General features: G+C 31.1%; 1 protein-coding gene across 1 annotated transcript; it reads left to right on the top strand.

The window, feature by feature from the left end:
• Positions 1–1134: 1134 nt before the first annotated feature.
• LOC130828795 (respiratory burst oxidase homolog protein B-like) lies at positions 1135–13854 on the top strand. Its single transcript, XM_057694793.1, has 11 exons — positions 1135–1386; positions 2244–2869; positions 5110–5266; positions 9142–9190; positions 9378–9491; positions 10107–10922; positions 11276–11371; positions 11451–11566; positions 11641–11817; positions 12327–12838; positions 13353–13854. Exons 2-11 carry the CDS (start codon positions 2365–2367, stop codon positions 13460–13462), a joined length of 2652 nt encoding a protein of 883 aa, XP_057550776.1. The 5' UTR covers positions 1135–1386; positions 2244–2364; the 3' UTR covers positions 13463–13854.
• Positions 13855–14635: the final 781 nt, after the last annotated feature.

The raw sequence follows: 14635 nt of genomic DNA, 5'->3' as shown, positions 1-14635 counted from the left end.
AAGTCGCAAGTAGGATTTGGTGTTGATGGAGATGATGGGGAACCAGTGTTCATAACCTCTAACAAAACCTTAGCCTTTTGTTGTATCCACTTGTGCATCATTTTATTATTATTAGAATTATCTCTAATTTTACTTGAAGTAAATATGTATTAGTATTAGTGCTTGACTACTTACCTTTTGAACTTTAATGCCAACAATTTGAATGAAAACAAAATTATTACAACATTTATGTGTGTTAATGAATTAAACGATGAATTAAACATTAAATTGATGAATTAAACGTTAAAATTGTGAATTAAACAAAAACTGGATGCTACCATGTGGAAAAAACTTACAAAATAATGAATTAAATGGAATTTAACAAGAACTTAACGGAAAATGTTACGACAATTAATTTGTGCATAAACTGGATGCTATCATGTGGAATTTTTTTAATGAAATTTTCTTAACGGAATTTTTTTTTTTAATAGACCCGTTTATTAGAATAGAGGGAAAAAGCCGACAAATTAAGAGGAAGTCAATCTAAGAAGGGAGCTAAAATTCTAACCACTTATACCAGGGAAACTCGGTACTTATATATTCATTTATAATACAAATAACTTGGCATTAGAACACGTTAATTACTATTTCAATATTACTCCTTATAATATTGTTATTTTTATTAATTATGTTTTTTAATTTAAAACAATTGTTTTCCATCCCAATATCATTTGTTCAATTCAAGTTTAATACTCATACATAGAAAAAATTATACTAACAAATAAAAAAATCAAAAAATAATACTTTAGAAATTATGCGTTGATTTTTTAGTAATTTCACAATTATTTTTTACTAACAAGAAACTAATTCTCACTCTTATTTTCGTTCTCTCTTACATCCCAATATCATGTACTCCTATTATTAGAGTGACTTTGTCCTGTTTGATTTGAACATGTTTAATTTATCATGACAATTATTAAATCCTTAATATATTTAATTGTGAAAAAAATTGTTTTAATGATCCTTCAGTTGAAACGAATAAATTGTAAATATAAGACAAAGTTACTAAAACAGAAAGATTATTTTTAAAAAATGATATTATTATTTAATTATTTATATGAATCCATATGCGCCTCCCATAAACCCAAATACGCCCCTTGGATTCAAGTTCCTTTATTGACTTATAATTTTCTAACCATCCCAATATCATTTGTTCAATTCATTGCAAAATTTTTTCCCAGTTGTCATCAACAACTTGTATCCCCTTATATTATTATCTCCTCATATATTGCTAACTTACCCCTAACCAAAATCAATTCAATCCCATTATTTACTTTCTTCTTTGCTCTCTCTGCATCTGCAAATTTATTCAATAACTTACCAGTTACCCCTTCCCATGCAGTTCAGGTTTATTTTAATTTTCAAGTTTTTTTTTTATAATTTATTCTACTCCTCTTTACTAAACTCTACCCATTCTTTCTTAATATTATGATCTTTACAATATTAACTTTTTTAAAATAAAAATATTGCATGATCACTTTCTTATATAACATATTTATGGTATTAACTATCAGCTTAAACTTATAATTAAGCTAGAAAACTTAACATGCATAATAACTTATAATTAAGTTGAAAACTTAACATGCATAATATAAAGTTTATAAGTTTGAATTTTAATTAGCTTTAATTTAATTTTATGTGAATTTTCAGCAAATATAAAATAATTTTATATTGTATTTACAATTCTAGCTCAAAAGATATTTTATGTGAATCGTAGCAGAGTATATAATATATTTTAAGTTTCAAACTATCAGCTTTAATATCTTTTAATTCTAAACCTCTCTCGTTAAATAATCCATATAAAAGCTTTTTAAATTAAATATTGTATGATATATTATAATAACGGTGAATTAAATAATATTATTTAAGTAGAGTATTAAATTGTTTAACATTAAAGCGTGTCTTACATTAAGAGCAAATATGAGATATTATTAAAGGAATTTAATTGTTTAAAGGTGGAAAAATAGATTAAAAGGTAATGAAAAATAGAAAAAATAGTAATTTGTTCTCTTATTTTGAGTATAAATTTACTTTAAAGAAAGGTGGGAGAATTCGAGGGAAATCAATTTTTTTTTGTTTATTTTTTTAATTTATTTTTATTCTTCCTCTATTACTTTATTTGCATTTTTAATTGCCTTTGTTATACTAGTTTAACTTTTTTTCTCCCCTTTTAATATAATATTTACTCTATGATTCTGAAACAGGTAACTTAAATTAAATTAAATTAAATTAAATAAATATAAAGAGTGAGATAAAGTTAACACCATCAATAGTGAGGTACTCTGAGATATTGTCCGGAAAAGATCAGAGAGGAAAAAGTAGAAGATGAGAAAACCAATGGAGATTCAAGACAATAACAAAGACGAGACAGAGAAAGGATCAGATACGGTAGGGAACAGAGTAACTTTCAGTGGTCCATTAACACCAAAGAAAAGAAGATCAATCAAAGATGATGATAATAATGAGTATGTAGAGATTACACTTGATGTACGAGATGATAGTGTTTCTGTACAAGATATCAAAGGAGCGGTTGGTCATCAAGAAGCAGCATTACTAACGAGTCATCTTGAGAAACCGCGTCCTCACACGCTTACATCTCAGCTTTCGGCTAAGATTAAGCAGTACTCACGTGAGCTTAAGCGTGTGGCGTCGTCGAATCGAGGGTTTAAACAGCTTGATAGGAGTAAAACTACGGCGGCGCGTGCGCTGAAAGGGTTGCAGTTTTTGAATCAGAGTGTTGGGAATGATGGATGGGCTAAAGTTGAGAGCCGGTTTGAGGAATTTGCTGTTGATGGTTTGTTGCTTAGATCCCGGTTCGGCAAATGTATTGGTACGTTCTTTTTTACTTTATTTGCTAATTTTAAATATTTTTTAAATGAAATATAAAATTTATAAAGATACAAGTTAAGACAAATCAAATAATTGAAATTCTATCAACTTATGTTATTTTTTAAATATTTGCAAGATGATAATATTATATCGATCGAAAAATAGTGATTATTATTCAAATGTAATGCCATTATTACAAGGAGAAAGTCTTAAAAATAAAACCAAACTTTGTTAAATTCAAAATAACTTCAATTATTTTTATTTTTCAATAAATCCACCTATCGAAATAAATTTAATTATTTTTTATTTTTAATTTTTGCTTATAAAGAAGGTTTGAAGATGGTTATAAATAAAGGTGAATTTATTTTTAGCAAATATACCTAATAAATAGATTTATTTATAAATCAAAAAATAAATAGATTTATTTTTAGTGAATTAAGGAAATACTTGTTCATTATTGACCATGGACAAGAAAGTATGTTGTTTTATTTGTATTTAATAATCTTTTATTATCATTAAGAAAAAATCTACCGTTCAAATATCAGAGAAAATATTAACGCTTAAGATTTTATGATTTTAATCCGTGTTGCCTGTTACATTTAATTTATTTGGTAGCATATAAAGGTCTATTAATTTCATCAATAAATTTTATTTTTCCATTTTGTCTATATAATATAATCTTTACTATTCATTCATTGTCTTGATTACCGATTACAAATTATTTACAGCTGGATTAAACTATGTAGAGTATGTTTATATTAGCCTGCTTTTGAGGTAGTTAGTGGTGTCTACTGACCAGCATGTGAGCTGGTAATCCGTCATATAATTAGCGTACGAACTAAAGGAGCAAGGAATTATGATGTTCTTTTAATCATACTATAAGTCAATAACCATTTACCCCACTGTTAATTTTTGTTCTTGTTTACTTTTTGCACTATTTTTAAAGTAAATTTTAAATTTTAATATTTTTAAATATGTATTATAAAAACTTATAAAAAATAAATACTAAAAAAGCATTTATTAAGAAGAATTTAATAAAATCTCGATATTTTTTAATATTTATATATGTGTTAAATATCTTAATCAAATTTCTCTCTCTAAAATAAAATATTTTAAACGAGAAGAATGTTGAAAAACAAAGGGAGTATTTAGTTGTGTTTGTTTCTTCTTCGAGCTTTAAAAAAAATTGTTTAAATTGACAAAATAAAATAATAGAATCCTTTAAAAATAGTCATCGACAATTTTTCCATATTTTTCATTTTGGTTCCCCTCATTAATTTGCAATATTTTTATTTTTAGTTATTACTCAGAGGTTTTCTTAATTCTCATATACGCATCTAATATATTTTTTCTTGTCATACACATATTTTTAATACTTCTCTATAAGTTATATTTTATTATCTACTTTTACAGAAAGTTTTGTATGAGACTGTTTCATATTAAAATTTGTGCTATTTTTATTTCGTTTCTTAGTTTGACAAAGTTTTATTATAGTAGGTAATGATAGTAAAACAAAAGCAGAAAGAATATGCCTTGTTTTATCAACTAACTTTTAAAAAAAAACAAACAAAAACTTAGGAACAAAGAAGTTGATTCGTGATATGACTTAGGTTGTTATATTCAAGTATTATTTAGTGGGTTAGGTTGTTCAAAATATTGCAACTAGCTATTGTTGGCAATAAATTCGGCAATCTTTTTTGCAAATTGTATAAATTTTCTTTTTTTATAAATTTTGAGTTTCTTTGTTGAGATGGCGCTTTATATTTGGTTAAATAGTCTAATTAATATAAATTTTTAATATATGGGTTTCTTGTTTTGAATTCATCTCATCGGAAAATAGTTTTTTACAAAAATGGCATTAAATTTTCGAGTGCCCTTTTGGGCATAGTAAATTTAATACTTTTGCTTATAAAAAGACAATTTATAGGTGAAAATGTAATAATTTAAAGTGAAAAAAAATCACATTAAAAATATTATCACTAATAACAAAATTTGATTTCTCAAGCGATAAACTAAAGTATTTTAAATATCCATCCTAGTATGCAATCTAAGGTTTTCGAAAATAACATGCACTAATTGGTTTTATTGACGGTCACGCAAATTGCAATTTATAAGAAAAGAAGACAAAAACACAGAAGAATTAAGGTTAAAAAAAATAATGGGAGAAATGTTGTTTTCCATATCAAGACGGCGACGTTTTAACAAAATGGATTGTTTGTTTGTGAATTGTGCATGTGACAGGAATGAATGAGAAAGAATTTGCGGGAGAATTGTTTGATGCGTTGGCACGTAAAAGAGGCATTGTTACTGGTACAATTACCAAGACCCAATTGCGTGATTTTTGGGAACAGTTATCTGATCAAACTTTTGATGCTCGTATTCAAACCTTTTTTGACATGTAAGTTTTTTTATTTTTTTTTTATTTTTTTTTTTATTTTTACATCTAGAATTAAGTGAAGTACATATTTTAATACTCTAAAAATACATAAATTATTTTAATCCAAAACCTTGATTTATAAATAACCATAAAATAACAAAAAAATTAATAATAAATTAAAAAAATAAATTAAAATCACAAAACTCTAACACTATCAAATCCTACTATATAAGAGTGATTTGTTAACGTCATATATAGCCGTTATTTACTAAGACCTCTACAAGAATGCATTAATTACATTGCGGGTGAAATTGAGTAAACATGAAAATTGAATTGAAAAATAAAATAAAAGTAAGTAAAATAATAGAAAAACTGATTAAGATGAGGATACTTAATAAATTAATGAATGAGATTGACGAGTGAAAAATAAAACTATTGCCGAAAAAGTTAAAAAAGTTGTAAAATCAGTAAAACATAATAAAATAAAAAATAATGTAAATTAAGAGAAAGTGAGTGAGAGAGGCGTTTGAATTTAGGATATGTTATGTTTGAGAAGTAGTATTTAGATTACGCTTGGCAAAGCACGAAACTTATATTTTTGGAAGAAGTAGTAATACGATTTCAAAATTTAATTATGATTGCCGTATCAGTAGTTTGTTAATTAATTAATTAATCCTGCAAGAAAAGTAATCACCATTTGAAAGAAAAAGACGTACAATAAAGTATTTGAATGAGTAAAAAGCCTGGAAATCCTGCATGCAATTTGCGCCGCAATTGAGCACCTCATTGTATCATCTTCATACCATGAAGACAAGTTTGTACGAAAATTCAACTTAAAAGTAAATATTATTTTATTAAATAATAAAGTTATTAATTTTATTGAATAATATGAGACTATATTTATTGATTAATATGAGACTAAAAACATCTAAAAATATTAAACTTAAGCTGATTAAAACTAATTAAATCTAAAAATTATAATAGAAATAGAAATATTTTATAGAGGAATATAAATAAAACTGTTTAAAATAAATAATGGAAATATCAAACATGAAAGGAAAAGTATTTAAGATCCGTGGCATCTTTCGTAGAACACCTTATGAATGCAAGTTCAGTTAACATATGACGTATGATATGTCTGTCCTTTCCTCTTGCTCTTCACTGTTTTAAAAAGCTTTTAGTGTCCACAAAACATGATTATGGGCTGATTTTGTCGCACATTAAAATGAATAAACTTTTAAAGTAAAAATAAAAAAACTAAGATTGGAAAAAAGTTAATTCCAAACTAAGCATCTAGAAAAATCGTTGTTTAAGATAGTGACTTTGAATCCTATTGGACTGGAGGCTGGGTTTACAAGAAAAAGAAGTTGCTACATGAGACAATGATTTCATATAAATAAAAAATGTTGTCCTTGACAGCGATTTTCACTGCCCAAAAAGTTCAGCCTTGCCTTGACCGTGAAAATCGGTCTTATTAATAAATCCCTGAATAAGAAATCAAATCCCCATAATCATAGCTTTCTCATTCAATTTATGTATGCACTCAACAGACACAACATATAATAATGTCAATAACTTATATATACGAAATATATCAGTATCCATCAGCTATAAAGTCATATACATTGTCAAATATATACAAGTTATAATCTAAGAATCAGTTTTGAGAGTATCACCTTCCTAAGATAAACTACAAGGGTACACTTATTATTTGATTGATCCTGAAGCCTAAAGTTATAGAGATGAACATGGGATACATATGAAATCTTGCCCTGAGTGGATCCAGGAGCTGTCCGATATAGACTTATTATGGTTGATGATTGGTGCCGAGTCGAAGTCCTTGGGCATCTGCTTGTGTGGAGGAACTTGGCGGTAATGGTCGAAGCATATGCTCAAAACCAAGGTCGACCATCACCCTATCGCACATCACAATCACTTCATTCGACTATTCACGCCATATGTCACTGTAATTGCATGAAGTCACTAATGCGCTTCATTTGTCGCGTCTATGAAAATAAATTTTAATTACAAATTGGTTAAACGTTATATGAACTTGATTCTCACAATAACATAATAATACGCCAAGCGGAGTGTAGTTTTGAGGGAGTGGTCCCTTTGGCTGATATGCTCAGCTGATGAATGGTCTGGTTATGCCACAATACCAAATGAGATCATATTCACCTTAGTAATCCATCGGTCCATTTATCTCCTCCCTCGGAACTATGTAATCTTCCCAATCCTCCCACACTTCAATGTATCCCCGATGATGCGCATCCCAATTCATTGTAGCGTTACCCTACGATTGACCTCATGCAGCTTCGAATGGTCTTCTAGTAGGTCGGTCCCATAAAAGATTTTCATTTTACCATGTAACCAATGTGAGTAATAATTTTCTGATTATTAATTTTGAAGTAAGATTATAGTTGTTATGAAGGGAATGTTGCATTTATAGAACTTAAGAAATCCCATCTAGCACAATGACATATATTCTAAACTAAAACATAAGGTAAGTTTGATTGATAATTTTCTGGATGAATTTTGGTTTTTAACAAACAATTTTTATAGGGAAATTTCACGTGGTAATCCTGAGGTTTTGGATTTTCCATTTGTTAACCAAAAGTTTTTAAAAATCCACGCGGTAATCCAGAGGTTTGTCAAAATGTTCCACCGTGACCTTTTTGCACTAAAAACGTTAGCAAACGTTAAGTGTTCCACTGTATTTGACTTTAACGTCTGCTAACGTTTTTGGTGCAAAAAGGTCATGGTGAAACATTTTGGCAAACCTCAGGGTATGTAGATTTTTAAAAAGTTTTGATTATCATGTGGAAAACCGAAAACTTCGGGATTACCACCTGGAATTTCCCATTTTTATAATATACCACTCTATCCCTTATTCTAAAAAATTTTCCGCTCATTGCATTTTATATTCGGGAAAAATTGGTGGGACAGAGGGATTAGAACACTTGAGATAAAATGGAACATGTGATGTTAAGTTGATTTTCAACCCACCCATTTGTGAAAAATCTATAATTGGTTCATCATCATCGTCAATCCAATATTCCACTCGAAAACATGGTCTGGGTGAGAAAAGGTGACGGACAATCTATACCTGTACTCCCTTGAGAGGGAATACTAGAGGAAAGCAGTCAATTTTACCCCAGAAATCTATAATTGGTTATACTTTCATATTGATATTTTTAATTGACCTATTCTATGGAAGTAAATAATACTAGTCCATCATACTACTACGTTACTCTTTCATTTTCATTTTGCGTAGGCATTTATAGAATCAAAGGTGAATTTATCAATTTTTGTAAGAATATTCAATGAAGGATGTATAATTGGATTTTTCTATTGTTTATAATTGAGGGAGGAGATAGACTAAATGTTGGGACTTGTGAGCAAATACTTGATTAGATGAGGAAAGATGTTAACTATTAATAATAATAATAATTTAATTGATGAAGATTAGCAAAATTATATAATTACTATTAAGAAAGTTTGATTTATGATCAACTTTAATATTTATACTTGGGAATATTAGGTGAATGTTAGTATTACTAGAGACATTTCCTAAGAATTTAACAATACACTATAAAATTTAAGGTCCTGTTTGTTTTACATTTTTTTTCAAATTTTATGGCCTAAAAACAAGTAGTTAACTAAAGCAAAAGCATAAACTATCATGGCCCTTGCACATGCTCAAAACAACCTTTGCGTTTGATTCGAGGAAGTTTTGGATTGAATCTAACTATACTTTTGTTAGCTGATCTCAATCTTTTGGGGTTAAAGGTCTGTCTAACTGTTGTACGTAATTAATTTAAAAATTCCTGCTCCTCCTTGATGATTAGGTTTCTATGAGATAAGTTTGCTAATATTATTGACTTAAATTACAGGGTGGATAAGGATGCAGATGGCAGGATTACTGAAGAGGAAGTCAGAGAAGTAAGTAGGAAATTATTTAGGGATGATTAAAATAAAAAACTTAATTCATGTCAACTTGTAATATTGAAATATGATATAAAAATATGATTAAATTTTGTTAATTATTCATGTCAACTTGTAATATTGAAATATGATATAAAAATATGATATAAAAACTTAATTAATTATTCTTTGATGACTAATGCAGATTATCACACTAAGTGCATCAGCTAATAAACTTTCCACAATTCAAACTAATGCTGAGGAATATGCTGCCCTTATCATGGAAGAGCTTGATCCTGATGGTATTGGCTTCATTGAGGTTGGACTCTTCTTTCTTTTAAGTTCAGTTTTAGGCCCATATTATCTAATTCAGCTAGCCTTAGCCCACCTTTGCTATTACATAACAACTACTTTTGTGTGAGACTGTCTTTCGGTGAGATGACCTCTAAACAAGGAGCCCATGTTCTTCGTAATATGTATTAGTTGGACTATTTAACCCATGTATAGGGCATGATACAGTGAGTTCATCTCATTCAACAATTTGTGAGCACAAAATTCTAATCATTTTGATCTATTGAAGCGTGAAACTATGCCTCGTATCGCGAATCAAAGTATTCGAATTGAAATTGTATGGTAATACAATTCAAAACACTAAATTAGCATTTCTTCTTTCTCGTTTGTATCAAGATGAAAAAACATGGCTATTTTTTCTTTTATTGTTATGGTAATATTATATTCTACTTTTGTGAAACAAGATTTATGATTTATGATTATAACATACTTAGATAACAAGACGACCATATCTATTGGATTAATTTCGTTCCCTAATTCTTCGATACACTAAATTAATGTTAAATCGTTTCTTGTTTTCTATCTCATACCAGATCGAATTTCGTTTCGTATAACATTGTTTTGATCATTCGTAAATTTGCAGCTCCATAACTTGGAAATGTTGTTGCTTCAAGCACCTTTACACTCAAACAATACGGTCACAGAGAGCCGTAAGCTGAGCCAATTGCTTAGCCAGAAGCTAGTTCCAACCAAGGAGCCGAATCCTATCAAACGAGGTGCCAGTAAGTTCGCCTATTTTGTTGAGGATAATTGGAAAAGGATATGGGTCATACTCTTATGGTTCGGAATATGTGCTGGTCTCTTCACTTGGAAGTTCATCCAATACAAGAACCGTTACGTGTTTCATGTCATGGGCTATTGTGTTACGTCCGCCAAGGGTGCAGCCGAAACCCTAAAATTCAACATGGCCCTCATCCTTCTACCCGTTTGTAGGAACACCATAACCTTCCTTAGGAGTCGAACAAAGCTAGGAATGGCAGTTCCCTTTGATGATAACATCAATTTTCATAAGGTGGTGGCTCTAGGCGTTGGGGTTGGGGTGGCCATTCATGCAATATGCCATCTTACGTGTGACTTCCCAAGGTTGCTACACGCATCAAATGCCGAGTACGCTCCACTAGCAAAGTACTTTGGTGAAAGAAGGCCTCGTAATTACTGGTGGTTTGTTAAGGGAAAGGAAGGATGGACTGGAGTCATTATGGTTATCTTAATGGCCATTGCATTCACACTCGCCCAACCTTGGTTTCGTAGGAACCGGCTCAAGCTACCTAAGGCTCTTAAAAAACTTACTGGTTTCAATGCATTTTGGTATTCTCACCATCTATTTGTCATAGTCTATGCCCTCTTGTTAGTCCATGGGTGGTTTCTCTTCCTTAGCAAGGAATGGTACAAGAAAACGGTAAGCCATGTTTTGAGCATTACCACATTTTATCTAATTTATTCACTTTATATATTAAATCTGTTAGAAAATAACCCACATGTGATCCCATATCGAACAATTAGAGAGAGGTTGACTAACATATAAGCTTAATGTATCACTAATTGGTTTTAAAATAGAAATGGAACCTTATCGGGTTTATGTGCAACCAACTCTTTTGTCATGCGGGTTTTGTGGTGTACAAGCCCAATAACAAATTTATTAGTTTGGTAGGCTCACGACTATAATTATTACATGCCCAAAAGTCCAATATTGAACGTTATAATTCTATTGATTTATATGTTCTAATGGCGTGGTTCACGATATGAATGCAGACATGGATGTATCTCGCTGTGCCAGTTCTATTGTATGCCTTCGAGAGGCTGATCAGGGCACTTAGGTCTGGTTATAAGACAGTGCAGATATCAAAGGTTCGAACACTAAAACTGAAAAATTCAAAACTCTAAAGTAACGATTAAGCGAAAATAATGTTCTCCGTGGATGTTTTAGGTTGCGGTCTACCCAGGGAACGTATTGTCATTACAAATGACGAAGCCCCAAAATTTTAAGTACACTAGTGGACAGTATATCTTTGTAAACTGTGCTGATGTTTCTCCATTCGAATGGTACGTACTATCTCATACTTGGCTAAAACTAAGGAAATGATTGTCAATTTGACATGGATTTTGCTTTGTTTTAGGCATCCCTTCTCGCTGACTTCCGCTCCGGAGGATGATTATGTGAGCGTGCACATTCGAACATTAGGCGATTGGACTTCTCAGCTCCGAACACTCTTCTCCAAACTATGTCAGCCTCCTACAAGTAGTGATCAGAGTGGACTTCTTAGAGCTGATATCAACACACCTTCTATTCCAAGGTGATTTCAAACTTTCGATTCTTATCATATTACTGTTCGGCACTAAGTAGTTAGTCTTTTGAAGTGAATATTCGATTCTATTCTTTTGTTGATAAGCAAGATTCAAAAAATTTAAAGCATTGAAAATAGAGTGTAAGCCTATTAAAACTTGTTCTTCTTCATATGAAAACTGGAATTCATAAGTTTTATGTTGGAGCCCAGAGCGCATGACCTGATCAGCAGAGCCGTCTCCAAAAACTTGTGGGCCTTGTGCAAAACTTTTATTTTGCGCTGTATTTATGGTAAATATATTTATTTTATTAATAAACTTAACATATTTTTTTTTTTGATTTACTTTTTCATATACGGGAGAAAGAGGGGCCCTGTGCGGTCGATCACCTCGCACACCCTCAAAAGACCTCTTTACCGCTCGCCCTACCTCAAATAGTCAGATACAACCCTAGATTTCATGTTGAATGGCTAGTTTCCAATTAAAACGATAGTGCTAATTATCCGTCATGTTTTATTAGGATGCCTAGGCTCAAGATTGATGGTCCATATGGAGCACCAGCCCAAGACTACAAGAAATACGATGTTCTCTTGCTTGTAGGTCTTGGAATTGGAGCAACCCCATTGATAAGTATAGTGAAAGATGTGCTCTACCACATCAAGCAACGAAAAGATATGGAGCAGGGATTAGCAGATGGTTCGAGTATTCACAGGAGGAAGCCTTTCAATGTGCAACGGGCACATTTCTATTGGGTTACACGAGAGCAAGGATCGTTTGAGTGGTTCAGGAGTGTGATGAATGAGGTGGCTGAGAATGATCAAGAGCATGTGATCGAACTCCATAACTACTGTACGAGTGTGTATGAAGAAGGAGATGCAAGGTCGGCCTTAATCGCAATGCTTCAATCTCTCCACCATGCTAAAAATGGAATGGATATTGTGTCCGGAACTAGAGTAAAGACTCATTTTGCTAGGCCAAATTGGAGGGCGGTTTTCAAGCATGTTGCTATCAATCACACTGATAAAAGAGTTGGTAAGTCTCATAATACTAGTGCTTCTTAATAAACTTAATTGTGCACTTTCAAGGGGGGAATCCAAAATACAAGTATAGGGCGGGCTGAACACTCATCTCTATATGTATCCTGAATCCAATTCAGTTATCATTCTTGTGTTTTATACTCCCTCCTACCTGCTTAGCCTAGGTTTTCCATTTAGAAGTTGATATTAATAAAATTTATATTGAGACGAATCAAACAAGATCCCAGTTGAATTATGTCCGACCGATAAATAGTGTCGAAAAAAGGAACGAGTCATGGCCTAAGCAAGCGTAAGCCTAGAATTACCCCGACTCTAACGGTTCTCGTAGACCATCCAACTCGATGCACATACACATGAAGGAGTGATCGAAAATGTTCTCCTTCAAGCATGTATGTGTCATCCAAACACGAGGCTGTAAGAACCATCAACCATCCGCAAGTGCATCGATGTGTACCAGTTATGATTGTTGAAATAAAGCTGATAACACGAAATTTTCATGGCGAATGCAGGTGTGTTCTACTGTGGTGCACCCGGCTTGACTCAGCAACTAAGACATTTATCGCGAGATTTTTCAAGGAAGACATCAACAAAGTTCGATTTCCACAAGGAGAATTTTTGAGAAGTGTTTGCTGGGATATCAATAGTTTCACACTTGCACTATAAATCCTAGTAAATATATATCCAGAAGCTAAGTACCTAAAATATTCTTTGATTAGTATGGATTTGTTATTTTTTTTTTTTGCTTCAAATTAAATTATACTTCCTCTTCATATTAGAGTTGAAGATGGCTTACAATCTTGCACATCTTTGTCCAAATGTAATATATAAATAATAGGAAAAGTTATATGAAGAATTTTTTTGAGTAGTATTTTCAAATATACAATGATTCAAATAGATAGATCAAGTATACTTCATATACAAAGCCAGAGTTTTTGATGTTTGATGTAATAGCTAAAATACAGACTTAATGTTCATCATTTTTCTTATAGTTAATGGAAGTTTGTATTTGGGATCTACTTATAGTCGATTGTATTTGGATGTTCGCTTTTACATTGGTTTTTGTTCGATTTTGGCTTTTGGCATGTTGATTGGTCAAACAGCAAAAAAAACGTTTGGTAAACGACTTGTAAGCCAAAATAAAAAAGTTATTTCAATTGGTCAAACAGCAAAAAAAAACTGTTTGATAAATGGCTTGTGGACCCACATTTTCTCTAAAAAGCCAATAAAAATAACTAACATTTCAAGCTGGTCAAACAAGTCAACTAAACAAGATAACATTCAATTATTAAAATGAAAGTGATCACACATGACATATATTTTTTTTCATTTATAATTGTATTAGTTTTAAATCGTTATATTTTTGGATGATTTCCAGTTAGTGACTTTGTCACATAAGTCTCTACTTTCTCTAGAAACTAAACGTCGTTTTATGATCAATTTTTGTAATAATTTGATCATCAACACTTAATAATATAGTGTAGTGTGCATTCTTCTCCATTGGCCCCAATTGTGCCTCGGTGAAATTTAATGTATATTTTCGGGTTTTTTTCCTTATCCCTCTTTTTTGTTGTAGGATTGGACGCCTTTGGAACCAACACATGCTAAATCTGTTGTTGCTTTAACAAATCCTTCATCTTGATTTGCCATAGCCCAAAGCTATTCTTGTCATTAAATTTCTCAATTCGTTCTATTGATTTTCCAACTATGATTTTCTACTGATAGCACAACGAAAAACACTCAAAAAAATCAAAAGTTCTTGATGCTAATTATTGTGCGACTAGCGAGAAAATAA

The sequence above is a fragment of the Amaranthus tricolor genome, chromosome 12, assembly GCF_026212465.1.
Source record: "Amaranthus tricolor cultivar Red isolate AtriRed21 chromosome 12, ASM2621246v1, whole genome shotgun sequence".
Classification (NCBI taxonomy): Eukaryota; Viridiplantae; Streptophyta; class Magnoliopsida; order Caryophyllales; family Amaranthaceae; genus Amaranthus; species Amaranthus tricolor.
This window is presented reverse-complemented; position numbering and strand designations above follow the sequence as displayed.